This window comes from Dothidotthia symphoricarpi (genome assembly GCF_010015815.1).
Source record: "Dothidotthia symphoricarpi CBS 119687 unplaced genomic scaffold P153scaffold_9, whole genome shotgun sequence".
In the NCBI taxonomy this organism is placed as follows: domain Eukaryota; kingdom Fungi; phylum Ascomycota; class Dothideomycetes; order Pleosporales; family Dothidotthiaceae; genus Dothidotthia; species Dothidotthia symphoricarpi.
Window position 1 is genome coordinate 1067898 of NW_022985016.1, and position 25369 is coordinate 1093266.

The 25369-nt window shown below is 52.4% G+C and overlaps 10 protein-coding genes across 10 annotated transcripts; 6 read left to right on the forward strand and 4 right to left on the reverse strand.

The window, feature by feature from the left end:
* Positions 1 to 357: 357 nt before the first annotated feature.
* Positions 358 to 1476, forward strand: P153DRAFT_289927 (uncharacterized protein; the record flags this gene model as incomplete). Its single annotated transcript, XM_033663682.1, has 1 exon — positions 358 to 1476. One exon carries the CDS (start codon positions 358 to 360, stop codon positions 1474 to 1476), a length of 1119 nt encoding a protein of 372 aa, XP_033524436.1.
* Positions 1477 to 1745: 269 nt separating this feature from the next.
* P153DRAFT_431113 (uncharacterized protein) lies at positions 1746 to 3816 on the forward strand (the record flags this gene model as incomplete). Its single annotated transcript, XM_033672875.1, has 4 exons — positions 1746 to 2095; positions 2491 to 2576; positions 2778 to 2945; positions 2978 to 3816. The coding sequence occupies 4 exons, from the start codon at positions 1746 to 1748 to the stop codon at positions 3685 to 3687; spliced, it is 1314 nt and encodes a 437-aa protein (XP_033524437.1). The 3' UTR covers positions 3688 to 3816.
* Positions 3817 to 3914: 98 nt separating this feature from the next.
* Positions 3915 to 7233, reverse strand: P153DRAFT_315637 (glycoside hydrolase family 47 protein). Its single transcript, XM_033664958.1, has 3 exons — positions 4527 to 7233; positions 4016 to 4476; positions 3915 to 3965 (listed from the first exon to the last, which is right to left on the reverse strand). Exons 1-2 carry the CDS (start codon positions 7031 to 7033, stop codon positions 4182 to 4184), a joined length of 2802 nt encoding a protein of 933 aa, XP_033524438.1. The 5' UTR covers positions 7034 to 7233; the 3' UTR covers positions 3915 to 3965; positions 4016 to 4181.
* A 453-nt stretch (positions 7234 to 7686) lies between these two features.
* P153DRAFT_366528 (T-complex protein 1 subunit zeta) lies at positions 7687 to 10089 on the reverse strand. The gene is made up of 11 exons (XM_033668072.1): positions 9980 to 10089; positions 9875 to 9928; positions 9782 to 9822; positions 9710 to 9731; positions 9617 to 9658; positions 9549 to 9569; positions 9328 to 9501; positions 8582 to 9277; positions 8231 to 8534; positions 7993 to 8183; positions 7687 to 7939 (listed from the first exon to the last, which is right to left on the reverse strand). The coding sequence occupies exons 1-11, from the start codon at positions 10019 to 10021 to the stop codon at positions 7904 to 7906; spliced, it is 1623 nt and encodes a 540-aa protein (XP_033524439.1). The 5' UTR covers positions 10022 to 10089; the 3' UTR covers positions 7687 to 7903.
* Positions 10090 to 10251: 162 nt separating this feature from the next.
* On the forward strand, positions 10252 to 12118 carry P153DRAFT_396387 (Nop domain-containing protein). Its single transcript, XM_033671475.1, has 4 exons — positions 10252 to 10332; positions 10400 to 10918; positions 10972 to 11444; positions 11492 to 12118. Exons 1-4 carry the CDS (start codon positions 10288 to 10290, stop codon positions 12015 to 12017), a joined length of 1563 nt encoding a protein of 520 aa, XP_033524440.1. The 5' UTR covers positions 10252 to 10287; the 3' UTR covers positions 12018 to 12118.
* A 1458-nt stretch (positions 12119 to 13576) lies between these two features.
* Positions 13577 to 15415, forward strand: P153DRAFT_385288 (histone promoter control 2; the record flags this gene model as incomplete). The annotated part of the gene is made up of 2 exons (XM_033670413.1): positions 13577 to 15114; positions 15163 to 15415. The coding sequence occupies 2 exons, from the start codon at positions 13577 to 13579 to the stop codon at positions 15413 to 15415; spliced, it is 1791 nt and encodes a 596-aa protein (XP_033524441.1).
* A 2139-nt stretch (positions 15416 to 17554) lies between these two features.
* Positions 17555 to 18114, reverse strand: P153DRAFT_339541 (uncharacterized protein; the record flags this gene model as incomplete). The annotated part of the gene is made up of 2 exons (XM_033665830.1): positions 18015 to 18114; positions 17555 to 17968 (listed from the first exon to the last, which is right to left on the reverse strand). The coding sequence occupies exons 1-2, from the start codon at positions 18024 to 18026 to the stop codon at positions 17555 to 17557; spliced, it is 426 nt and encodes a 141-aa protein (XP_033524442.1). The 5' UTR covers positions 18027 to 18114.
* A 312-nt stretch (positions 18115 to 18426) lies between these two features.
* Positions 18427 to 19617, forward strand: P153DRAFT_375647 (metal homeostatis protein bsd2; the record flags this gene model as incomplete). Its single annotated transcript, XM_033669599.1, has 3 exons — positions 18427 to 18450; positions 18532 to 18963; positions 19021 to 19617. The coding sequence occupies 3 exons, from the start codon at positions 18427 to 18429 to the stop codon at positions 19615 to 19617; spliced, it is 1053 nt and encodes a 350-aa protein (XP_033524443.1).
* A 362-nt stretch (positions 19618 to 19979) lies between these two features.
* On the forward strand, positions 19980 to 22168 carry P153DRAFT_230004 (uncharacterized protein). The gene has a single exon (XM_033662680.1). The coding sequence runs from the start codon at positions 20297 to 20299 to the stop codon at positions 21725 to 21727; it is 1431 nt and encodes a 476-aa protein (XP_033524444.1). The 5' UTR covers positions 19980 to 20296; the 3' UTR covers positions 21728 to 22168.
* A 77-nt stretch (positions 22169 to 22245) lies between these two features.
* On the reverse strand, positions 22246 to 24075 carry P153DRAFT_396393 (uncharacterized protein). The gene is made up of 6 exons (XM_033671476.1): positions 23886 to 24075; positions 23767 to 23792; positions 23615 to 23637; positions 23379 to 23509; positions 23136 to 23275; positions 22246 to 23084 (listed from the first exon to the last, which is right to left on the reverse strand). The coding sequence occupies exons 1-6, from the start codon at positions 23959 to 23961 to the stop codon at positions 22659 to 22661; spliced, it is 822 nt and encodes a 273-aa protein (XP_033524445.1). The 5' UTR covers positions 23962 to 24075; the 3' UTR covers positions 22246 to 22658.
* Positions 24076 to 25369: the final 1294 nt, after the last annotated feature.

The following is a 25369-nucleotide window of genomic DNA, read 5'->3' on the forward strand; positions in this document are numbered from 1 at the left end:
AGCACACCGTACTATCCATTTTCGGCGAGCGCGTTTCGCCAGATAGGCTGCAACACCACACACAACGTAGGTCTACTGCATTGGGTGAGAGCAAGATAGACCAACTGACCGCCAGGATTTTTCAATTTATTTTGAGAATATGTCAATACTCTGCGCCGTCTTTTGCTATCTCTCGGCACCCATAGGAAGGTGCTTCTTTCCCCAAGCCTCAATTAACGACGGTTTGACGTCATCGATACCAGTGGTCCGCAAGTTGATCATGCAAATCTCTCTATCATGTGTCTGAACCTTTCCATTCTCAATTACATCTCACACTTGTTGACACGTTGCTGTAGAAAAAGCTCATTTAACATTGTTATGTCTCAACCACCCCCCACCCTGCCATGGCATGCAATCCCTTCTTCGACCGCGACATGCAAAGTACGCCTCATCCAAGCAGGTGGCCTCTATATCCCAGTAGACATGGCCATCCTCCCAGGTCCCAACGAGCCGAATGACTCAGTAAAGCATCCTGACAAGAAACACGACCACCCTAAGACATTCTACGCCCCAGATTACGTCTTTCTGATCGAACATACCGCAACAGGACACCAGTACATCTTCGATCTCGGAATGCGCAAAGACCTCGAAAATCTCCCACCCCTGCTTCTCAGGACTGTACTCCCAGACTTTGAATGTGAACCAAAGTCGCCCGCAGATATTCTGAAAGAGCACGCAACGCCTGAGCAACAGCCCGAGAAAGTCAAAGCGGTTATCTTTTCGCATTTGCATTTCGACCACGTAGGAGATGGAGCTAAAGCTGGGTTCTCAAATGCAGAACTCTGGATCGGTCCAACAAGTTGCACTTATGCAAGGCCTGGATACCCCGTCGATGAGAACGCACCGACTTTGAGCGAGATTTTGCCGACAGACGGGAGTAGGAAGATCGTTGAAGCTTTTGTATCAGATGAGATGCTGAAGGAGGCTGGTGATAGGAGAGCCGGCAAGGTAGCGGAAGGTATCAAGAAGGGTCTTTACGAAGCCGTTGAGTTGAAGAAGGCATCATGGATCGGGTTGGGCGCATTCGACAGAGCATTCGACGTTTTCTGCGATGGCTCGGCCTATCTGATCGACGCTCCTGGACACTCATCGGGTCATCAAATGATGCTCATTCGGACAAAGTCAGATCCGGTCAACGACACATTTGTCCTGTTAGCAGGCGATTGTTTCCATCATTTTGACCTACTGAAAGATCCTCTGCGAACTGCCCGTCCTCCATACTCGAAGTCAGGGATGCATGCTGAACCAGACCCAGCTATCGATTCGATATGGCGTACAAGAGAGTTTGCGAAGAAGGAGAATATCTGGGTACTTGCAGCTCATGACTTCAATGCTGGAGAGAAGATCGCGCCTGGCAAGAAGGTGATTGAAGGGCTCATAGAGGTGAATGATTGGTATGACAAAAAGTGGAAGACGCCACTGGAAGCTAGGGTCTAAGAACAAATTCGCTTTTCTTTCCCCCTTCGATGTGTACGCTCAATGCACACTGTATTTATTCACCGAGTTCTTTGAAGACCAAATCCATTCAAAACGAGATCCACGAAGTCTATATCGTGAAGACTCAATACGTTGACTCATGAAGCAAGACATAGATATCGCTCAGGCCTAACTTCACCTCATCCGTAAACTTCAAACCTAATCCAGGATCCGCACTCCTACCTATACCTTAGATACTCATACCCGATAAAGCCCGGTGATATACAATCATGTGTAAAACTTGTCGCTACCTCCTGCCCTGTGGCGCGATACAATACTACCATACTATCTCCTGTTTCGACAGGAATTGCACTGATCTAACGACAACGCTAGAAGACGTTACTCTCACCGGCGGTTGTGAGACTTGGAAGGCTCACACTTGCTTGAACAATGCATGGGAGGATTTGATTCTTGGATATGCTGAGCATGAAACTAATAAGGAGGTGGAGTTGCATCACGAGGAGAAAGGGGAAAGAAGAGAAGTGGAAGTAAAGGAAAGAGGTGAGAAAGAGCACATTGAGGAGGCAAGGTGGTTGAGTATTGTGTTGAGCAGGAGGTATCATGCTGGGGGACAATATCGGTGAGTTCTATGAGTAAATTAGTATGTATTCTTACGTATGAAGAGTCGATACTCAATATGTCGGATGAGAATGGTCAGTATCAGGTGAGATACTCATGTTGACATTTGATTTTGGTTGAAGTATGTTCGTAGTTCACGCTGGCGAAGGCAAATACCAAGATGCCCTCGTTATTCTGGAGATCCTTTTGTGCGCCCATTCGAACTAATTCACGGACTGTTGAATGATGCCAGCTCTAAGAAGACCATTGTCTTCCCTGAAGACGACAATCGGAATCCGAGCCTAGTGCAGGCAGCGTGTGGCAGACGTTAGGCAGATATGACAAAGGAGTATCATGTCACGACTGTCTATGACAACCTCATCTTTGGTCGTGATACTCTTGTGTTTGGAGGTAAAGATGGAATTTGGCGGGTGGTTCGCGGTTCAATGTGAGCGCTGTTATCAAGTCGACTGTGGAGAAGGACCAAGGAAAGGTGGACAGTGGTACGGATGAAGTGAATTGCTGGTAGGTGAGGTGACTGATCTGCATATGAATAGACAATGTGAGCATAAATACTTAACGATTCAATATCCATTAAAACTTGGAAGGAGGTAGAGGTAAACATGAACAAGCAAAGATCCAAAAACTGTGAAACCACGTACCTACTTTCACTTATTCCGCAGTCTCTGTCTGATGTGTCATAGTGTACTTGTCCCACTCACCTAGCCATCTTCGCACTCTGATTTCTGTCCAATTTCTTTACTGTCCATTGTCTCGTCAAGCCCCGACCTCAACGTGTCGCTGTCCTCGCAGATCAGACAGATGGCGTCTCCAGCCAAATCGGTACGAGCTCCTAGAAGCAGCGCCGTCAGGTGAGACGTCTCATGATACTCGTTAGTTGCAGGCGCTAAAGTGGTTGTCTTTAGCTTCGACACGACTGCCATGTTGACCGTGCGTGTCGGCGGAGAGTCCAATCAGAAAGACTTCGTTGTGCATGAATCTTTCCTCACTGCCCGCTCAGAGTTCTTCCGCCGTGCCATGAATGGCAGTTGGGAGGAGGCCGAATCGCGGGTTGTCAAGTTACCACAGGACGAGCCGGAGATCTTTGCGCTGTACCTCAACCATGTCTACACGGGTCGTCTTCCCAGTATAAGCAAAACAGAAGAAGAACTAAGCGCACTCGCTATCGGGGAATTTAGAACGATTACAACTGCGGAGTACGACGAGATGGTTGGTCTCTTCATTCTGGCCGATAAATTCCAGGATGTTGCTTCCAAAAACGCCGCTATCACGTCTATCTTCGAGATATCTCTACACATCAGGTCAGACGGAAAGTTCAAAATTCCTTCGCCTGCACAAGTTCGAATCATGTATCGGCATACATCAGAAGGAGCAAATATCAGAAGACTGGTCGTCGACCTTTGGAGCAGCATGTCACCAGAACATATCTTCGAATACGCTTCCCGTCTGCCCCAAGATTTCTTGAGGGATCTTGCTGTAGCTTTGCGTCGCGACAGAAAACACGCAGACAATACAGCCAGAGCCAACGGCGCGAAATCATACATTGAGACGCCGCAAGAAAGTCAAAGCGCACCGGAACCTGCTAGCTCTTAGGATATTGGTGGATCGCGAAGCATACGAAAAGTGACGATGATGAACATACGGGAAGGGACGAGTAGAAGGGCGATAGTAGACACTACGAGAACAACCCACGAGATGAGAAGCTAGAAGCCTGCTCGCTGTAAAATAGATTAGAAACACATAATCTAGAACTGGGCTGAAGACCTCTCCTGTATCATCCAGCTCTACAGTGGCAGACTCGAAGTACAAAGAAGATTTCCCAACGAACATGTCGCGGCGCGGGTATAGATGTCACTTGCTATAACAATGCTCTGTGTGCTTTGTCAACGTTACTCACACCAGGAGACAGAACATCACCTACAAAACGGAAGCATACTGTAACAAAACAACGAAACTCCATTGAATGGTATAATGCGTAGCGTAGCCAAATCTCATGCTCCTTAAGACGATCCCTACTCCGTCAATCCCGTACTGGTCTGTGATCAAAACGTCTAAACATATAGTTCCCTCCCCAAGTCCTTGCCTCCTTACTCAGGCCGTCTAAAAGGATGCGCCTCAGTGTTCAACACCCATTCGTCCAAACTCACAACGTCCTCCTCACTAAACAGCAAGTAGAAATACTTGAGGGTTTCGGAAAACCAGAAAGACTGGGCTGAATCGAGCAGCATAGGATTAGTCCTCGTAACATCGTCAATCGCACTGTTACCATACGTGGCGTTGGTATACTCGTTGATGGCGAGGAACATGCGCCAGCCGGATTCGCGCCAGTGCGCGGACCCAGTGATCCGGTACATGTACCATACAGACTCTATGGCTTCAGGGCTGGAATGCGTTAGTAGGGTTGGCTTTTGTAGGGGAAAAGGTAGACGTACCGGAGGATGTACTCCCGACGCACGATTTTCGTTACGCCGGGTGGGAGGCGCTCTTCTTGGATTTTGTTCTCCACGTAATCCTCATGGTTCAGCGGGGGGCTGGGGCTGTAAAGTACTGGGAAGGCAGGCAGAGCCGGACTCGGCGAAAGCACGTCCGTAGAAGGCGAAACTGTGGAAGGCAGAACCGTGGAAGACACGACTGTGGACGACACAGTTGTGGAAGACAAAACCGAAGGTTCATAATCATCTTCTAGATCGGCGAGTTGCCGCTTGTCGAGGTCGGCGAAGATCGAACTCTGTGTAGCGCGCGCTTCGAAGGCAGCGGGTGCAGATGGTGTAGGAGTTGCTGTCATGGCAGCGATCTGCTCTTCGTACCATAATGAAGCCGATACGAGCCGCTGTTCGTAATACTCCACCTGTTCCACGTAGTTCTTTTGACGAGAATCAGCTCTAGGGTCAAGAGTCTCATTGTAAAGTGTTTCGTTCCAGGCACATTTCGTCTTGCTCTCGCAGATTATACTCTCGAAAGCCTCGGGCATGATGCCAGTCTGTGTCATGTTGTAGCCCCACACGCAACCTTCAACCAACCTGTTTGCAATTTCGAGATCCTTTGGTCGATCGAAAAGCTTAGCGCCCATAGCCAACAAACCACCAGCAAAGCATGTGAGATGGGCACTTTCGCCTTCGAGTTTTACGGCGAAACTGCCATCTACAGAGGGTGCTGGTACATGTAGCTTTCCAGCGAAAAGAATATCGTCCTCGTTGGGAAGCATTGGCCGGAAGACGAGATATTCTGTGAATACATCCATAGCCTGCTCATACATGGTGCGGTACTTGTCGACCAGGCCGCCAAGCAGCAGCCACTCTTTGGACAAATACTCGTACGTAGAGTCGGACATGCCGCCGAGCGTGTACTCCTCAGGGCCATAATCGGAAATTGACCTGAAGCCCTGTGAAACACATGCAGGAGGTGTTGTCTTGACAGGGGTTGGGTTACCAACATCGATCTGCCGTTTTTTCAAAGCGTCACCGTTGGTGATCTTGTCTTTTCCAGACGCTCCAAGACCAACCGTCTCTTCATCTGTCGATGACACCCAGGTCGGATTCTGCCCGTTCGGAGCGAGAACAACAGGTTCAGGCAAGTCCAAGGGAATATACTTCTTACCCTCTGGCGAGAGCTGCTCTGTTGGTGTCGGGGTGGCCGCTACTTTTGGGCTCTCAACAGTGGCAGGTTGTTTGCCAGCTGGTTCATTTCCTGGCGCTCTTAATGGTTGTTGGATAGGCTTGTCAACGTGAATTGGCTTGCAACCCGAGGCATCCAATTCTGTAGGCCACATTCCAGGGAGTCTTGTGTTAGGTTGAAATTCTTCAAGGAGGTCTGTGATACGCGCAATCGCATCATAGTATTTGTGTTCCCCGGTAAGCTGCGCCAGGTGAGTGAATTCCATAGACATTGAGCCAATTTCTGACAAGACTACACGAGAGCTGGCGCGATGCTTCTGCGACGCAAACTCGGGTCTCCAGTAGTAGAACAGCTCGGGCATTCGATTTGGTGTGTCGAAAGCGCTTATAAGAACCTCCGCAAGCTCCACGGCTTTCTCCAACAGCTTCTCGTATTTCTTGCCGCTGATATCGTACGCTGCAATGAGACCTCCCAGGTATCGAATCGTTGTCTCAAACAACGGGATGTCGGCACTAGCACTCGTCGTAAAGTCGATTTTGTTGAGAGCCCTAACTGCCTCCTCGAATTCCTGCTTCAAGCCCATGATCCATAACGTGTCTAGACTGTCAACCAGCGTGGCACCCCAACCAGCATAAGGATCTTTGAACCCTCCAGATACAGGCGTGAGTTCGTCGTGCAGCCATGCCTGTCCTCTGTATCCATTCCACGACTTCTTGAACACGTCTCTGATTGTATCGAGCTTCGACTCTCTGTCCACTTTTGCTGTAGCATCCTCGGGTGGGAAATCAAACTGTATCTTGGGCATTGACTTCGGTTTGCCAGAAGGTAGTCGAATAAGTGATTGCGAGGGGACGGGAAAATCCTGAGGTAGCTTCGTCCAATAAATCGGTTCGATGGATGAGGAGAGTTCATCTGATATTTGAGGTATAGTATTTGCGCCGTTGCCATATGGCCGGTCTGACTTGAGCGTAGGTATGCTTGGGATCTCCTTCTCTGTCACAGCAGGACTCGGCGATGGTGAAACGGGTTTCTTGTCCGTAAGACGAGTGTTCGGCGCAACAGGCGGCGGCGTTTGTAAGAACAGAGGGCTGTTCGCAGCAGGAACATCCACCTCAAATCTCCTTGTCTCCTGCGCGACGGGCGGCGGAGGTTTGGGCTTCCAGTCTACCTGCGACTCGTCCCCAGAATCCTTCTTAAACTGGCCAGCCGCACTCGAGGCAGCTTCCCTCCATGATGTGCCAGACGCCGTCCCAAACTTGTATAATGCTAAAACGGTGATAAACGCGAAGGCCAAGAAGACTCGGTATCTTCTGAATCGGAACATGGTTGAATGAACGGCGTGAAAATGAAGATGTCGCGTGCGCTGGGTGGTGTCGCCGAGGTAAAGACAAAGGAGGGCGGAGATGGGTGGCTACGTTACTGCCATCTGACGGCGCAAAAACGAAGGAAAGAAGGAGAAGAAGGAACGCGCAAATGCGGCGAGGAGGTTCTAGGACACAAGTATCAGGACACAAGAGTATCAGGGTTGATGTTGACGCAGGCTTGGCTCTTTTGTGGAGGTCTTGGTAGCATGCACGACCCACAGATCTCCCGCCGGCGATCCTAGAGTTTGAAGAATCGAACGTCGAACGCCTCCCATGCGTGGTCTGGAGAAAGCCCTCAGAGTAACATGTCTTGATACATGCAAGCATGAATATCCTGTACAGATCGTATTGCTGAGAGTCTAAGAGACTACCACACGATCGACAACCCCCGCACCGCTTTAAGCAGCAAACCTAGCGAGCCCGCTATGTACTTAAGCTTAAATTATCCTTGCATTCAGGGGTCCGGCAATCGGCACGACCCTTGCGTTTCCGACTCGATGCTTTTGCTCACCAGGAGACTACGTCTATCCTTGACTGTTACAAGCTCAGAGGGCCACGAACGAGGAACGCTCGAACCTAGCCTTGTTGAGAAGTTCCTTCATCCTCCATTGAGCATGTCTGCAGACCTTGACGAGGTATCATGCGGTGGTCATATATTTTCATTTATTTTGATACGGCTTGACACAACACACAGCATCGCTTGTCCCTACAACCGAGGAGCAGTTTGACTCGACGTCCCTCCAAGGTGTTTCTACGTATGAACCAAGCTTCGCATGCGCAATAGTCGCCATCATAGCCTATCCTTGTTCGTCACACACAACTCGTTACTATCATTGCTCGTCACCACCAGGTCCTGGTGCTCGTCCCTGATGCCAACCATTAGCATAAATTGATCAAGTCATCAATGTTGGGATCTTACCATTTGCCGTGCCTTCAACATCTCGTCACACAACAGCAGGTTAGACGCAATTCCTGTAGCCGATGCTATGCAGTTGCGGAGTACGCGGAACGAATCGAAGACGCCTTCTTGTGTAGGGTCCATCGGTTCTCCGGTTGTCAGATTCAAGCCCACAACATTGCCTTCGGCATGCTCGTCTTGAAGTGCAGCCACTGTGCAAAAGTTAGCGATTACTGGCAAAAGTGCAACATGAACTTACAAGAGTCCTGGATGTCGTGACCAGAGTTGGCGGCCAGCGTCTTCGGAATGACGAGGAGTGCATCTGCAAAGGCTGCTACACCCCATTTTGCCTTGCCCTTGACCGTCTTCTTGAATTGCTCGCTCTGGAGTCGAGCAGCGCAAGCGACCTGGAACGCGCCTCCACCTGGCACCACGCTGCCATCAACAATCATGTTGTACACGCTCCTCAGTCCATCTCGCACGGCATCCTTGATCTGGGAGATGGTGTGCGAGTTCGGGCCCTTGATGAGTAGTGTCACCGACTTCGGCTCCTTGACATCCTCCTGTATCTTGTTAAACTGGCGCACTTTGGAAGGATCGAAGGACTTACGATGAATGTGTACTTTTCCTCGCCGAGCTGATGCTCGTAGACAAGACCTGCCCAGCCCAGTACATCCGGTGTCATGTCATCCACACTGTTCTGTGACGTACCACCGCATATGAGTTGCAAGCGTTCCATATTCCTTCTCTTCGCTCTCCTCAGCGCGAAAATGCCATTCTTGACAAGCACATCCAGACTCAGTGGGTCAATACCTTTCTGGTTTATTATGACGAAGCCTTTCTTAGGGTCATCTCCGCAAACCTCCTTCTTCAACTCCACGATCTTCCTCAGCTTCTCGTCAACAAATCGTCGCTCGCTCTCAACAAGCTTCTCCCTCTGATCTGCACTCGAGTAGTAGAAGCCCGAGTTGATTTCGGATTTCTCGTATTCCAGGCTGACGTTGAGAGTGAGTATGTGCGCATTCTCGACTCTTTTGGGCATGTCGGGATGCCTGGCACCGTGGTCCAACGCGAGTCCACGAATTAGCTGCGTGTCTGCAGCAGTGCGATGTTGCATGGTCATGATCTCGACCATGTGGAGGTCCGGTTTCGCAGGCGCTTGGTAGATGGCGAGAACGGCGTCTACGATATCGGGTGTCAATTGCTCGGCAAGCGAGCTGTCGAGCTTCGTCGATAGCGATGTCCGAGCTACGGACAGAAGCAGCTCTCGATCGACCTCCTTCTCGAGCTTGAACTCATCGAGGAACTGTGACATTGTCAGTACAGCCGTGTTCGCCTTCCTAGCACCCAACCTACCTTCAGTGTCTCTGTCTTCGCAATGTCGTATCCGTCTGTGATGACTCGGGGGTGGAGACCCTCAGAGATGTATCGATCAGCCTGCTTCAGCAACTCTCCCACCAACAGCACCACTGATGTTGTGCCATCTCCGGTAATGTCGTCTTGTGCCGTCGCTGCTCGCGCGATCATGACCTGCTCGCCTTAGCATACAGAATGGAGTGTCGAGAAGGTAGACATACAGCGGTGGGGTTCTGGATTTGCTGCTGACTGTTAGCTTTGCTTTGAGATAGTTCTGGTCTGTACATACCATCTCCTTCAGCAGAACACTGCCATCCTTTGTGAGTTTGATCTAATCGGTACGGTCAGTATAGGGTAACACGTGTCGTATCAACAAACATACTCCTCCAGCGCCATCTACGAGCCTGTTCATAGTCAGCGTTCTATTGCACCAAACTATGTGGGCATTTCCTACATCTTCAGGGTACCGCGGGGTCCCAAATTGGAAGCAAGAACCTGGCATATCGATTAATACAACTCGATATACCACTAAGACCTATGTTCATACCTTCTGCAGGCCTTCGCCAGCGGAAATGTTCACTTGGAGAGCTTCCCCGCGCCTCTGTATGTTTGTTAGCTATCCTGCAACACTCCCAACTAAAGGGAAACAAACCCTCGACTCTGCCTTCGGATTCAGAAGTTGTGCGGCCGACATTTTGGAAAGCGTCTATGAGGGTATCAAACTGGGTAGCAAAAGAAGCAAGGCGGTCTCGTGGGGCAGTACGGCGTCGGTTCGCGCAATGCCTCTCGCGTTCCCCTCTAAGATTTCAGCGGCGCGGAACAACGTTCTCCGAGACGCCAAGCCAAAGCTCGAACTTTTTTCTCACACAGCGTCTGTCAAGAGCATCTTCGCACGCCCAACGCACGTATCGACCTCCGAGTCCACCTCTTGCGGATCACTGAGACTCGGCGACACCCACAATGTCGATCGACTACCTTCTCCACGAAAGCCCCATTGGCTATGCGGTACGTCGTCGCGTAGCTACATAGCTCGCCCGATACCCAGCTGCAGCTACTGACGCGCGATTCGCAGGTCTTCAAGGTTATCTTGCAGCCCGATACGATAGGTAGCCGCCTCCAGGAAGTGCAGAAAGCTGTGCAGGACTTGGACAAATTCGGAAAGACCGTCGAACTCGTCGGCCTTGCGCCGTTCCAAGGCACCCAAGATGCGCTCCAGGAAATCAACGATATCAGTGAGGGTATCTTGTCTGACTTTCTGCGCGCAACGCTCGAGACCAACCTCCCGAAGGCTGGAAAGAAAAAGACCATCACCCTAGGTGTCAGCGAGAAAAACTTGGCAGGAAGCATCAAGGCGGCCTTTCCCAACCTCTCGTGCGAGACCAGCGATACGTCCGAAGTCACCGGCGACCTGCTCCGTGGTCTCCGCCAGCACTCGGGCAAACTCATTAAGAAGCTCCAGCCTGGCGACATCGACAGGTCCATTCTCGGTCTTGGTCACGCTTACTCGCGAGCGAAGGTGAAGTTCAGCGTCCAGAAGCAGGACAACCACATCATTCAGGCCATCGCGACTCTTGATCAGATCGACAAGGATGTAAGTTTTGCGCATGTCGTGATGTTGAAGGATCTAGGCTGATGTTGTCGCAGCTGAATCAATTCTGCATGCGCCTGCGCGAGAATTACGGATGGCATTTCCCAGAGCTTTCCAAGATCGTGTCCAACAACGAGCAGTACGCCAAGGTCGTTCTTGCGATTGGTAACAAGTCGCGCCTCACCGAGGACGATCTTCACGATTTGGCCGCTGTTGTGGACGACGATGAGGGGGTTGCGCAAGCTATTGTCAAGGCTGCTCGGACGAGTATGGGACGAGACCTGTCTGAAGCTGACATGGAGATTGTCATGGCTTTCGCAAAGCGCACTGCTTCGTTGGCCGCGTACCGAAAACAGCTCTCCAACTACCTTGGAAGCCGCATGGGCCAAGTTGCTCCTAACCTTGCTGCTCTTATCGGCGACACCGTTGGAGCGCGCCTCATTTCCAAGGCCGGATCCCTGACGAACTTGTCCAAGTACCCTGCATCGACTGTGCAAATTCTTGGTGCTGAGAAGGCTCTATTCCGAGCGTAAGTGACCCGTTAATGTTAATGAGCTGTTGCTAATTCACGTACAGACTCAAGACTAAGGGTAACACGCCTAAGTATGGTCTCATTTACCACTCGTCGTTCATTGGAAAGACGGGCGCGAAGTCCAAGGGCCGGATATCTCGTTTCCTCGCCAACAAGTGCTCCATTGCGTCAAGAATCGACAACTTCTCTGACACCCCAACCTCTAAATTCGGTGAAGCTTTGAAGCGCCAAGTCGAAGAGCGAATCGAGTTTTACGCGTCCGGCGCGCCACCTGCGAAGAACTCCGCTGTCATGCAGGCGGCTATGAACTCCGTGCTGGCAGACATCGGTGTTGAGGACCCCACCGCGACTGCGACTGAAGACGTTGAGATGGCTGACGGTGTCACGGCCGCCGCTACCGAACAGGCTGCTCGCAAGGAGAAGAAAGAGAAGAAGGACAAGAAGAAGGATAAGAAATCGAAGCACGCTGATGAGGAGGAGGTTTCTGAGAAGAAGTCCAAGAAGGACAAGAAGCGGAAACACGGTGACGACGATGGCGAGAGCAAAAAGAAGAAGAAGAGCAAGGCATAGTTGACTGATCCTCTGGATTGAGCAACACACTTGCTTTTGTATTCGTATGCTGCTTGTATCGGCGTTGTATGGTGGACTGGGTATTTTCGGGCGTTTTTTTGCACAGGCCGTTCGATGTTGGGTTATACTGCGAAGATATAAATGGGCTTATGTGGATGGTGTCTATGGGCCTATATATTCCGAGCTGCGCTTAAATATCCTTCAAAATCAATGCCGTTCATGGACGTTATTCTTGGTTGAAGCAACACTCCTCAATTTCCGCCACTAAGACCGTCGCGATGTGATTATGACGCACCAGGCGCGCTTGTCCTAGCAATTTAAGCTGCTGTCCAAGCCAGAACCCTACTGTGATCCCCTTTCGGAGTACAGGCCATTCTCCACCCTACGTATTTAGAAGGTTGTCCGCCAAATCTGTTGACAAGACATGTCTAGTCTACCTGCATGCGCCCTTGGAGCCTATTCTGAGTGCAGAATGGCTTATACTTCAACTAGCTACTAAATATACTTCCCCTTCTGATTCTAGTTTCGCATTGCTTTTCCACGCGAATCCAATCCCTGCAGGATGATCGGATCAAAGCACAGACCATCCGCGCAGCCACATGCAGCTAACGACAGAACGTTGAAACCACCATGGGTTAAAGCAATCACCCCGAAAGAAGACATGGAATTCAATAGGCCTATTAAACACATGATTTGATGTCGTCTATTTTAGCCCTTCAATTTCACAACTCAAATCCTATCAGAATGGCATGGAGCAAAGGACAGTCAAGGAGTACACGTGTGGCTCGTGGAATCTCCGGGCTCCAAATCAGTCTCGGCATCGGTGAGAAAGGACAATGGTCTGCTCGCTCCTCCCCTTTCCGTGTGACCTGACAGAGAGATAGCATCTGCTCAGCTTCATGGGGGACGTTGACGAAACGACCGAACACCCTTGGAAGGGACCCACGAAACATCTGGGATCCGCACTTTCGATACCTTTACAGTGATACAGGGCATAACGCGCAACAAAAGGGTCCAGTTTCTCGCTTCCACGGTCTCATACAAACTGAATTGGCGGCCAAAGCCCCGGCAGCTTTGATTTTCAGTTCACGGCTCATCGTACCCAAGGACCTAGTATTTGAAGGCCTTGCCCCCAGATTTCGCACGTCAACCTACCTCTCTTCTTCTACTTCTTTCTCCTCTACTTAATCGTTTGCTATTTCAACTGCAAATTCATCGACACCGCGTCCACTTTGGTCGCAGCCATCGGAATCGTGATAGAGACCGGTACTTCGTGTTCCTCGCCGTGCATCAATCTCCTTTGGAGTTCGTCCACGGCCCGGCAGTCGGCTGCACGCCGACTTTCGTGTTCTCGACACTGGTCGCGGCAAAGCCCTCTATCCACATTTCCAAGTTGGTGTTGCTGTAAATATTCACCTCAACCACACCAACCAGCAGCTCGCCACATTGCTGTCCACGCTACGCCTTACCAACGGCCGGCTTCTTGCCACTTCTTTTTCCTGTTTGCGTCCTCCTGTCGAGCACTGTTCAATTTTCTTGGATAAATTCAGTCTTGTGCCATGGATTCCGACAGCTTGAGTTCGGCTCCTCATTCGCCTTCGCCTGATCATCCTCATTCACCTCCTGAACACAGCACTCCTAGTGGTGGTGGAGTGAACACTAGCACATCCACCCCTGCATCGGCAGCGTCCAAACTCACAGCGTCCGGTGTTCCTCGCAAGAAGCCCGGGCCAAAGCCTAAAACAAAAGATGTAATTGTACCTGAACCAGAGAAGAAACCCAGAAAGGCTCGCAAACCTGCTGAACCAAAAGACCCTGGTGTTGTAGCTGCGCCGCGTAAGAGAAGGACAAAGGCATCTCTGGAAGCACAGGCTTCACCCGCACCACAGGTTGTAGACGAGAAACCGCCCGTGCAGCAATCGCCTGCACCGCAAACAAAACAAGTTGAGCCGGTTCCGGCAGTGCAACCTGAACAAATACCTGTTGTTGTGCAGCCTCCACGCATGGTGAGCAACGAACCTACACTTCACAGCAACCCCAATCTGTCTCACATCAATGTCGCGCCCTCGACGCCGCGACCGTTGAGCTCTGGACAACGCTATGACCCTATTCGAGGTGACATGTTCGAGCAAAAGCCTCCAGCTCCAGCCAGTGCACCACAACCACTACCACCGCCGCCCATATCACCACCACTGAATCGCGCAAGTGCATCTCCGTCCATCACGAGTCTAATTGACCCGCCTTCCGCTAGCAACTCTTTTTACTCGCAGGCTCCAAAGCTTCAGCAACAGATCTCTGTCACGTCCGCGCCTGCCTCGCCTGCCGCCTTCCCACCACGGCCTGGACCGGTCCTTCCTTCCCAGGATATTTACTCTCAGCAAAAGCAGCAACCGCAGCCATCACCACAACCCTACCCCGCTACACCAGCAGGATACACTCCGATGGAAATTGACTCCCACCCCAACAAGCCTGCATCAATCCCAATGACCAAGGTCAATTCCGCGAACTCGGGTACACCCTCAAATTCGAACGCCCCGACGCCCCCTACCAAAGCTGCGCGTCAAAAAGAAACCCCGCTACCTCTACCGTCGGGCAGTGGTCTTCTGTCAGGAACAGCATTCGGGTCCGTCGCAAACCTCAATGGCACGTCTGAAACGCCAGGCACCAACATATATCTCACCTTTGATCTGAAAGGCAAGGAAAACGTCACCATCAACTTTGCCCGGGAGGTCGAGAAGGAGTATGGTTTTGCGGCTCTCCATCCCCGCATCGCCGCTCGCCGTGAACGCCAGCGCCAAATCGATGCTGCTAGCACCGCTCTTGAGCGGGCTGCAGGCGGTGGGTCTAACGACGACATGTCTGTCGACCTTTCGGACAATGAGAGCAATGTCGAGATGGGAGGCATGGACGATGAGACCTCCGCCCGGGAGAACGGCGGCAAGAAGCGACGCAAGAGGAAGCAGGAGGAGTACGACAAGGAAGACGACTTCATCGACGACACGGAACTAGCCTGGGAGCAACAAGCGCTCATGGCCAAGGACGGGTTTTTTGTCTACAGCGGCCCTCTCGTCACCGAGGATAAGCCTGCTGTTGAGAGGTACATGCCGCTCTTCATTGAAAACAACATCAAGCTAACACCAAGCAGGGCTGACGGAACCGTTCGTCGTGGTCGAGGACGAGGACGTGGCGGCACAACACGAGGAGATGCTGCAGGCAGAGGCCGTGGGCGAGGTGGTGGTCCTGGCTCTCGTGGTGGTTCCACTGTTCGCAAACCTCGTGTGACCAAAGCTGATCGTGCGATGATGGAGCAGGAAAAGCAGGCTCGCGAAAGCCAGGCAGCAATGATCTCAACCAAACCGCCCGTGGCCCTCCACACTGGCCAGAATGGTGCAGCGTAGAACGCTTGTGTGTCTATGCGAAAATTCCTAAAGAAGGGTTGGTTTCAGTACCGGATCAAATCGCCGTCGCACAGCGTTTGCTTGATCAGTATCCCAGAGTCATTGATAGTTCAGACAACAACGCCTTTCCCCATGACATACTGAAGACGGGATGGAAATTGCCTATATTCATTTCGACCTGGCATCAAGTCAAGGAGTGGGCTGGCAACAATCCGGCTGTGTTTCCAGATGGACATATGCTACCCCTGCTGCAAATCTTCCTGGAGAGCTAGGATGCGCTTGTACCTGTATTATAGTATTCGGTTTGTACCATACCTATTGTGGACGGGCTGGAGTTGGTCTGGCTGGTTTGAGAAGGTGTATAACGGTGCTGTTCAAGGTGTCGCCGGCTGCTATTTTGCATCTCGCAGCCAGACCTGACATTATTTCTTTCCACCCAGCGTTGCATTGTTCAAGAATAGATGTTTTGTTACACGACATTTTCCTTTCCCTGATTTCCATGTTCTTCCGACTCGGTAGGTTGACTTCGGTGCTCTTTCCATATTCATATCTTTCTCAATCATTGCTGGTTTTGAGGGCTTTCATATGTTGCTGATGCTGTTCATTTTCAGTCATGGCGTGCATTGTATACGGTGGTTCATCCCGGCGTTTGTCCGCCCTTCAGCGGTGAGAGCGCGATTCCATAGCTTTCACTCACACACGTTGCGGTTATCCATATCAAGTCCAAGGCAGTTGCGCGTCACTAAATCTTATAAACATTTCAACCTCACCTTCACCTCGCACCTCTCACTCCCATCCACCGCACACATAAATCAACACCGCTACCACCAATCACTCCACCATCGACTTACCCAACACACCCATACCCCACATCTCAATAACGCAACATCCATACCACACCATAACCATAACCATGTCCAACCCCCCATACACACCCCTCCCCCTCCTCCCCCCCGGAACCGACCTCACAGAGCGCTCGCGCAAATTCTACGACGGAACATATACATGGGACGCCGAGGGCTTCACTGGCGAGGACGGCGGTACGTACAACATCCTATCAACAAATATACGGTCTTGTGAGGTGACTGACGATAGGCAAGTGTATCGCTACTTCGACTGCTCTGACCCAGTGGCGCGCGCGCCGACGCCGCTTCCGCCGATGGAGTGTGGGGAGTTCTTGGAAGATGGAGAGTGGGTTGATAGTAAGATGGGGTCGCCTGTGGTGGAGAAAGAGGGTGTGGATGGAGGTGAGACGGTCGTCGAGACAGCCAAGAAGGAGGCAAAAGGTATTGATGAGGTGGTGGTGGAGACGCCGCGCAATAAAGGTCAGTGTTTATTCTCACTGTATAAACACCCCATGTTAACCACACGGCGCAGGACCCGCTCCATCTCGCGTCAAAACACCGTCAACCTCGTCTAGCACATCAGACCTCTCAGACTACCCATCCGATATGTCGAATACGCCACCCCAGCCCATCGTCCGCCAACGTACTCCGACGCCACCACGCAACGCCCAGCAGATGTCCGAACCCACCAAGCGCAAAACACACAGTTCCAGCGATGAGTACGAGCCTCAGCCCGTTCGCAAACGCGCGGTTGAGCTTTCTGCTGCTGGTAGGACGGCGACGGCGACGAGGACGAGGGGCGTGGCGCAGAAGGTGGTTAAGAGGAAGGTGGCGCGGGTTGTTCTTGCGAGGCGGTCTGGTGGGGAGGAGAGGGTGAAGCGGAGTTTGGGATCGGTGGGTGCGGCGGGTAAGAGGCGGTCTGGGCGGTTGGCGCGGGGGTAGGGGGGTGGTGTGAGGAGGCTGTGGGTTGGATTGGAAAGGATGGGATTGGATACACGATACCCACTCTACTTTGGGCGTTTGATGTCTGGGAAATAGACGGCCATAGTGTGACTAGCAGGCTATCAACTGCTGCGCATCGACTGACAATGGCTGAAGAATGATAATGTCTTGCCTTTTTGGAGAGTCCATTCCTGCATAATGCGTACTACTCGTGTCGTCTTCGAGGTCTATCCACCCCAGCTTTAATCTTTATGTCATGTGCATTCCCGCCCATTCAACGCCAATCCATATGCCACGACCCCCTCTTCAGTAAGGTACAATATAATACACACACCCCTTCCCCTCCACTCCCTCACGACCAGCGAATCTTCCTTTTCCACTCATCGACCTTGGCCTCCCACCAGGTCTTCTGGGGCGCCTTCTCAATCTCCTCCATCAAGCGATCATAGTGTTCAGGCGCAGACGAGGGCTTCAGCACGCCGGGCGAGAGCTTGTATTTTGTCGAGTAGCGGTTCTCGAGCAGCGAGTAGAGGGCGTTTATTTGCGCCTGTTCGAGCTGCGGGGTTGTGGGTGTTGAAGAAGCGGGTTTCGAGGGCGTGGATGCGGGTTTGGAGGAGGGGGCTGTTTGTGTGGAGTCGTCTGCGGAGGGAAGGGGCTGCACGCCATAGGGCAGGCCGCGGTGCAGGATTGTGCTGGTGAAGGGCAGGTTTGGACGGAGGGCGTCGTGGGGCCAGAGGGCGAGCAGGCGCGTGTATTGTTTTGTTATCTGGGGGTGTCAGACGGGTAGTGGATATTCGGGTGGGAGAACGTACTGTGCTCGTCATCTTGGTGTGGTATGTTGTGTGTGCAGGAGTACTGTCAATTCACTCTCTCTGCGCGTCAATGCCAGAGCCAAAAAGTCGATGATGTCGTGACGCGAAAAGGGTCCAGGCTCTGGTGGATCGGCGGCGGTCTTGGCGCATTTCCTCGGAACGGGCAGTGGACAAGTGCGGTGTGGCTGTGCTGTGCCGTGCCATGGATCGATTCGAAACCCCCAGCGCCTGCTGACAGACGCGGCCAAACCACTTCCCTTTTGCCGCCTAACCCACCCTTCCCTACCCTCGCTTTCTCTCTTACTCTGACTGACGCTGCATCTCTTACTACCACGCGCATACACTGCCTGCATACACCGTTGGCACGATAGTAGACTTCCCGCACCGCTCCGCTCACAACTCAGCCTTCAGCATGCCGGCTCAAGGCTACGAACGGGTACGTCCACGTCCAGGTGCTATGCGCCCGCGCGCTGCTCTCCCCACATGCAGCCACGACGACACTAACACGTTCGCGCAGGTGGCCGCCCAAGACGAAGACGACTCGCCCGTAACCTCCCTATCCGCCCAGCGATGGCCGCCCGCCTCGCCGCCCCCGTCGTTCCACTCGCGCGCCTCGTCCCCCACAAACCCATCGCGACCCCTGCTCCCTGATGCCGACGCCCACGATCACGACGAAGACCGCACCCTCGCCGACACGTTTGACTCGGACAGCGACGACGATGAGGACGACGATGGACGCGACGACCGACAGCGCCTGATGCGGGGGAACCCACAGCCCGAGCCCGCCGCTCCCCCACCTGGCCTGCGTCGGACCGTGACGGAACTGCCCGTTTTCACTGCCCCGACGCCGGCGACGAGCGGGAGGGTTTACGGCGGGGGGAATGGAGGCGTGTGGGCGAACCTGAGTGCAAAGCCCACACGGGGAGAGGACGCCGAGGAGAAACCACCCGTACGTCTACGCATCCAGCAGTCACGAGACATAATACAGTGCTAACAACACCACCAGACATACGAACAGGCCGCCGCCGACGCAACACCGCCCTACTGGGAAACCACCATCCTCGCCCCCGGCACCTTTGGCGATGAAGTCTTCGTCGAGGGCCTCCCCGTCGGCTCCCTATTCAGCTTCATCTGGAACGCCATGATAAGCATGTCCTTCCAGCTCGTCGGCTTCCTCCTCACATACCTCCTGCACACAACACACGCCGCCAAGAACGGTTCTCGCGCCGGCCTCGGCATCACCCTCGTACAGTTCGGCTTCGGCTTCCGCACCGCCACCCTAAACTCCGGCTCCGGCAACTCAAACGATAACCCCGGCCAGGGCTTCGACGGCGGCATCCCCTCCGACCCCAACGCACACGACTTCGACCCCGAGCAGGTCGCCGGCGGCCAGGCTAGGGAGGTCACGAGCGCCGCTGGTGCCATGGCGGGTAGTGATTGGGTTGCCTATGGCCTGATGATTGTCGGCTGGTTCATCCTCATCAAGAGCGTTAGTGATTTCATCCGCGCGAGACGGCATGAGCAGTTGGTGTTGCAGAGCCCGGATCGCGGGCTGGGCGTTGCTGTTGTAGCCGAAGGCGAAAGTCCCGAGAGGAGTGTGTAGAATTTTTTCATCTTTGTTCTTTTTTCACTCTTGGGTTATGAGATTGATATCATCTTTTTTCTTTTTACTATTCTTTATCTGTCTCTTTTTTGTCTTTCTTTCTTGCATGCGCTAGGGATGTGGGGTTTTTTTGGGGGGGGCGTTTTGTGCATTGAGGGTGATATCTTCCCTCCTTTCTTAGTTTGGAGGCTAATTCTTTTTGTGTGTGTGGGTGTGTGTTGGTGAGAGATGAGAGATGGGAGGTGGGAGGGGGCTTAGCCCGTCTGTCACGTCGTATTATATCATGCTGATATACTATCTATTCCCTTGGCTATGCGTTGAGTGTGTATATGTGCTTACGCACTGTAATGCAATGCAATGGGATGGGATTGATGGTCTTGGTTCTCTACCTCGTGACTTTTGTCTTGTTTCGTCTTGTTGCTTGACTGTTGGATAGATGATGGATGGATGGGGGTGTCCTGGGTGAGAGGTGATGTGATGGGTTCGAGGTGAGTCTTGCTTGCTGGCTCGGCTTTTACCCTGTTACAGAACTTACTTTGCGTCCTCTCACTTGTTTGACTCTTTTGAGGGGGTATCATTTGATGGGGTTATATTCTTCTACTCTTCTACTCTTCTACTCTTCTACTCTTCTACTCTTCTACTCTCATACTCTTCTACTCTCATACTCTCACCATCAACCATGACTCCATCACCCCACCTCGCAACATCCAATACCGCCACAGCCCAGCCGTGCTTCTTCTTCGAGCTTCCCCCGGAGTTGAGAAATCGCATCTACGAGTATGTCGTCACCCTGGATGAGCACATAAGAATCGGGTACAACGATGACTTGGAAACAACATCCAAAGAGTGGCATTACGTACAAACAGGACAAATCATCTGTTCACTCTCCCGTTCGCAGTGGCATAGTCTATACCTCAACATCTGCCTTGTTAATCGTCAGCTGTTTGAAGAGGCAGGACAAATCTTCTGGGGGGAAAACACTTTCGTTTTCACCTCCTTCACCGACGCATTGCGGTTCCTTCGGAGTAAGAATGGTACGACGCTTAGCAAGATCCGCAACTTGGGCATCGTTTTCTCGGAAGAGATGGATGAGGCCGGTATAGAAATTGATCAAGACATGATGAAAGCCTTGACCAAATTCTGCACTCTCGTAGCAAGTAAATGCCACCTCCGAAGCCTGGAGCTGGGCATCCACAACGACAACACCCCCGGAGACACCAACCCCCATCTCAACCCACAAACACCACCCCACAAACAAATCGCCACATGGGCTCACCCCCTCCTCCAAATCCACACTCTCCATCGACTCCGCATCTACTGGGAATACAAAGACCTCGTCCACCTCCCACGCACGCTCCAAACCGCCGCCCTCCTCCGCTCCGCCATGCTACAAAACAGCACCACCATCCCCCCCAACCGCGGCATCTCAGTCCGCTCGCGCCACCACCTATCCCACAGCAACCGCCGCACCCCGCACCGCGCCCTAAAGTTCGAAATGCACCTAACCAGCACCGGCAAAACCCTCCTCCCCCGCGAGCGCAGCACCCGCGTCCTCCCCAACGCATGGTGCACAGCATGCGGTCGCTTCGCCACCCTCCCCTCGTGTGCATGCGGCGCGAAACAAACCCTAGACACGTGTCCAACCTGCAACGACGTCGTCCACACGTCGTTCTGCGCGTGCGGCGTCGAGGCGAGGGGGGGCGTGTATACCGCCGACCCTGCGGGCCTCGCTCAAGTTCTCAATCTCGAACAGGTCGGGCCGGTGGGCGGGCGGGACGTGTGGGATGCAAGGAAATGGGGGGATGGGGCGCTGCATGAGTATTTGTCGCATGGCGTGACGGAGGGGCAGTTTTTCGAGGCTAGGGCCCTGCTGGAAGGTGGGCTTCGGCTTGAGCTTCCTGGGCCGCTGGATGGGGAGGATTATGCGGCGAGTGATTTTGGGGAGGGGGATAGTTTGCTTTCGCTGCATGATTGGGATGAGAGGATGCTGGAGGTGCTGGGTGGGGAGCTGGGTGGTACTGCGCCTGGGGAGCTGGGTGGCGGTGGGGATGCGAGTATGGGGGAGGAAATTCCGAATTGCGATGGGTCGGAGGATGGGCTTCTTGGATAGACAACGATGGCTCGCTCGTAGAAGTGAGTATGTCCATGACGGCTGCCGGGGCTGACAGTGAAGAAGAGAGCAAGGTGGGAAGCGTGGTTGAAAGATTATGAAACTCACACTCCTCTTACCAGTCTTACATAGCTCGCCTTCACGATTTCCACATCCGTTTTCTTGGGACTTTTGCTCGTGGCTTTTGTTACTTGGACTTCTCTTTCTTAGATGCATGGGTCTAGCAGCTACTATTTGTTTGATGCCTTCCTTAGAAAGGGGAGATATTAGTACAATAATAGAGGGAAACGGAAAAGTTTCAAGTTCAGTTTTTGTACAAATTCTGGAAACTCCACTGTAGCATTCACAAGAAAGACGTGAAGTACATCGATAGTCCATCCCAAGAGGGGCTAGGCCAGTCCAGTCCTCCACACCAACCCCACGCCCACGCCGCATCCCCGTGGATCCAGCGTAATACACTGCGCGACCTCAACGCGTCACATCACAACCGCACCCCAAACACTTAGAGTTTTGAACATAGTATTTCATTCCGACGATAACATCACGTCGTATCTACATCTCGCCCCCCCAAAAAGGGCAAGATTCTCGCTTGACAAAAAACAATAGAAAACATGCACAGCCAGCCACTCAGACGAAACGCGCCAGGAAAAACGCCAGCCAACATGATGGAACCCCCAGTCAGATACACGGACGAACAGACCAGACCCAGAGACAAAAACGCCCGATCCGTTCCCATGCCATACCCCCGTTTCAGAGAGAACCCACGACGTCGTAGAGAGAGATTGAGAGAGAGAGAAAAGAGGGATATCACGATACAAGTCCCCGGCACTGAGGCGAGCGACGCGTCGAAGCCCCGCACACAGGCAGCAGCCAATGAGACCATGTTTGAACAAGAAGGAAGAAAAAGGGCCCTGGAAGTGGGGAGGGTTGCTTATGCCTGGGCCTTCTTTGGTGTGCGTTTTGGTGTTGCCGTCTTCTTAGGGGTAGCCTTCTTTGACGCGGCGGCCTTCTTGGGGGCGGCAGCCTTCTTTTGTGGGGTTGCCTTGGCGGCGGTTTTGGGAGCGGTGGTTTTGGTTACGCGCCCGGACTTGGTCTTGCCGAGGACGCGGGATACTTCTGCCTCGACGGCGGGAGCTGGTGCAGCGGCGGCGGTCTTGCGTGGCCTGCCGGCGTTGGCTTTGGGCCTTCCGACAGGGGCCTTGGGGGCGGCGGGGGCTTTCTTGGGTGCAGCCTCCTTCTTGGGGGCAGCCTCTTTCTTAGGGGCGGCTTTTGTTGCGGCGGTCTTCTTGGGAGCGGCAGCCTTCTTGGCGGCAGGTGCCTTCTTGGTGGCGGCGGCGGTTGTGGTAGCCTTAGCCTTCTACAAAACGAGTCAGCGAGAACATTATCATAACATGAATGGAAGACCAACAGTAGCAGTAGCCTTCTTGGGAGCAGCGGCCTTCTTGACTGGGGCGGCCTTCTTCTCAACCTTGGGCTCGGCCTTCTCCTTCTTCGCGGCGGCGACAGGCTTGGCCTCCTTCTTAGCAAGCTTTACTGTTCCAGAAGCACCTATAAGACGCGTCAGTGACATTTTCTCATGAATGTTATGACGCGACGCGACAAGACGGGCGCGTAGAATGGACGCGTTGGCAGTGAGGTTGGTGAGACTAACCCTTGGGACGTGTGAAGTCACCCTTGTCCTCGCCGGAGGCGATAGCCCGGTTGACAAGGCTCTTGAACATGGCATCGGTGAGGTTCTCAACATTGTTGTTCGCCTTGATGTACTTTTGGATAGCTTGACGGCTGTAGACATACATGTTAGCGGGAGCTCAAGAACCTCTAGATGAAAGCATGACGTGACGCGACGCGACGCGGGAGAACATCGACTGCTTTTAAGAGTGTACTAACCTTGATCCATTACGTTCCTTCAGCTGTATCGTGCAAAGAGCGCGTCAGCAATCATGTTCATGAGGTCATGGGAGTTTCGTCGCGGTTTGCGATCGAGTGGGCGGGTAGGCGTCGCGAGCGGGGTCATGATGCGCCTGAGTAGATAGACTAACCTTGATAACAGCATCTTTTACCATATCTGTTACAATCAGTCAGTATTGGTCTGCGAACACGATAAAGCAGACGCGCCGGCAGTGCGACAGCGTAGCGTGGAGATATGGGGAAGACAAACCGATGTAAGAGGCATGGCTGGGTGCGCTGGCAGCGGCCTTCTTTGGTGTACCGGTGGAGGATTTCTTGGGAGGCATTGTGGATAATAATTGAATGTGGTGATAGAACGGTGTCTGGAGCTTCTAACGAGGGGTATAGTGTCGAAATTGATCAAAAGGCGGGCGTTGTAGAAGCTATCAAAGTCAATGAGGCCGAGGGCGCACGCGGATGGCGGGCGGGGCTTCCTACTTATAGTCGCGCCAAAACGACCAGGTGCATTTAGATCAACACCGAAGCGACACAACTGGTCCTTTCCTATTTAGGAAGGATTTTGTATTCTGTCCGCCTTTTTGATCTGATGTTAAACCAAATGTCGCCCGCTAGTCGAGCGCGGTGCGATGTGTTTCGTGCCGTTTTGTCGGGGTGTCCCGAGTCTGCTGTTCGCTTTCCGTCTCGTTTACCCACCTCTTCCTCATTTCGACCTCCCACCTTGGGATCGTCTCCGTGATGCTTTTGGTGCTAACGCGACTGTGGTAGTTGCCCTGCTTTAGGCAGATCCTATTTCCTCATTTGACACTGTGATCATAAGTTCACATCGTGTTTCTCTCAGTATTGCTGCTCGCTTCCAACATTATTCACGTCGACGCGATCACATTGCCGTTTCTTCATAGAAAAGACTTTTGTCGCATACATCATCTTTTCCAAATGTATATCCCAAGATGTTGGATACCTGAAGCTTGATAATGTCTTTTAAACTGAAGATATATTTTACTTTGTGGTCTTCGTGGTTGGCAGCGGTGTTGTGACGGACGTTCACGCGTCGCGACTTCATGAATGTTTTGCTTCACCTCAATCCTCGCGACGCTATCTGCTTCGACTCACCAACACATAACCGCTGTTAACTCCCATTTTCATCAAGTCTTCCTATTAGAAGCACATCCATTCAATTCCACCTTCTATGCGTTGTTTCTCAAGCCTCACTTCAGCTATGACGTGTCTTCGCGCGTCAGCTGAGCCACTCGCCCGCATGCGTCTCGTCCGTTCCCTAGCCGTCTTCCCCAACTTGCTGGCACTCTCACACTTCCAACTTCACGGACATACAAAGGCCCTACTGAAGCCCATGGCCATATGCTCTAAATCCCTACCGTGGTAAAAAGGCGTCGCACAACCTCCTCATGGTGACAGTCCAGTACCTAAAACCGGATCCCGAGGAACAACACAGCTCGGTGTTACGCTATCTTCCTATGAGAAACAGTAAACCCTTATCCGCGATCTGCAACTCTTCTAAAACATATCTTGAAACGTAGCATGTCTAGTTCGCCGGTAGCTTTACTTGAGTCTACTCGTATCCACGGATGTGAGCTGTATCCAACAACACATCTGGACCATGCACTGCTTCTCGAAATGAGATATTCCCTCGTCTACATGAGACTTGGATAATAACACTCGGTCTTACTCATTTTCCCAGTCCCCTTTACCGTACATTTTCCAGGAGGTCTGATTCAA

What these genes read in the sequence shown, in the direction of transcription:
- P153DRAFT_230004 (XM_033662680.1), top strand. Translation starts at nt 20,297, where the DNA reads ATGACTCCATCACCCCACCTCGCAACATCCAATACCGCCACAGCCCAG.
- P153DRAFT_396387 (XM_033671475.1), top strand. Translation starts at nt 10,288, where the DNA reads ATGTCGATCGACTACCTTCTCCACGAAAGCCCCATTGGCTATGCG. An exon ending in TTGATCAGATCGACAAGGAT is followed by an intron (nt 10,919 to 10,971) that starts GTAAGTTTTGCG and finishes ATGTTGTCGCAG; the next exon opens with CTGAATCAATTCTGCATGCG. An exon ending in GAGAAGGCTCTATTCCGAGC is followed by an intron (nt 11,445 to 11,491) that starts GTAAGTGACCCG and finishes ATTCACGTACAG; the next exon opens with ACTCAAGACTAAGGGTAACA.
- P153DRAFT_396393 (XM_033671476.1), bottom strand. Translation starts at nt 23,961, where the DNA reads ATGCCTCCCAAGAAATCCTCCACCGGTACACCAAAGAAGGCCGCTGCC. An exon ending in TAAAAGATGCTGTTATCAAG is followed by an intron (nt 23,638 to 23,766) that starts GTTAGTCTATCT and finishes TGCACGATACAG; the next exon opens with CTGAAGGAACGTAATGGATC. An exon ending in TGACTTCACACGTCCCAAGG is followed by an intron (nt 23,276 to 23,378) that starts GTTAGTCTCACC and finishes CGCGTCTTATAG; the next exon opens with GTGCTTCTGGAACAGTAAAG.
- P153DRAFT_315637 (XM_033664958.1), bottom strand. Translation starts at nt 7,033, where the DNA reads ATGTTCCGATTCAGAAGATACCGAGTCTTCTTGGCCTTCGCGTTTATC. An exon ending in CGTCGGGAGTACATCCTCCG is followed by an intron (nt 4,477 to 4,526) that starts GTACGTCTACCT and finishes AACGCATTCCAG; the next exon opens with CCCTGAAGCCATAGAGTCTG.
- P153DRAFT_366528 (XM_033668072.1), bottom strand. Translation starts at nt 10,021, where the DNA reads ATGTCGGCCGCACAACTTCTGAATCCGAAGGCAGAGTCGAGG. An exon ending in CCCCGCGGTACCCTGAAGAT is followed by an intron (nt 9,732 to 9,781) that starts GTAGGAAATGCC and finishes GACTATGAACAG; the next exon opens with GCTCGTAGATGGCGCTGGAG. An exon ending in TCGTAGATGGCGCTGGAGGA is followed by an intron (nt 9,659 to 9,709) that starts GTATGTTTGTTG and finishes CGTACCGATTAG; the next exon opens with ATCAAACTCACAAAGGATGG.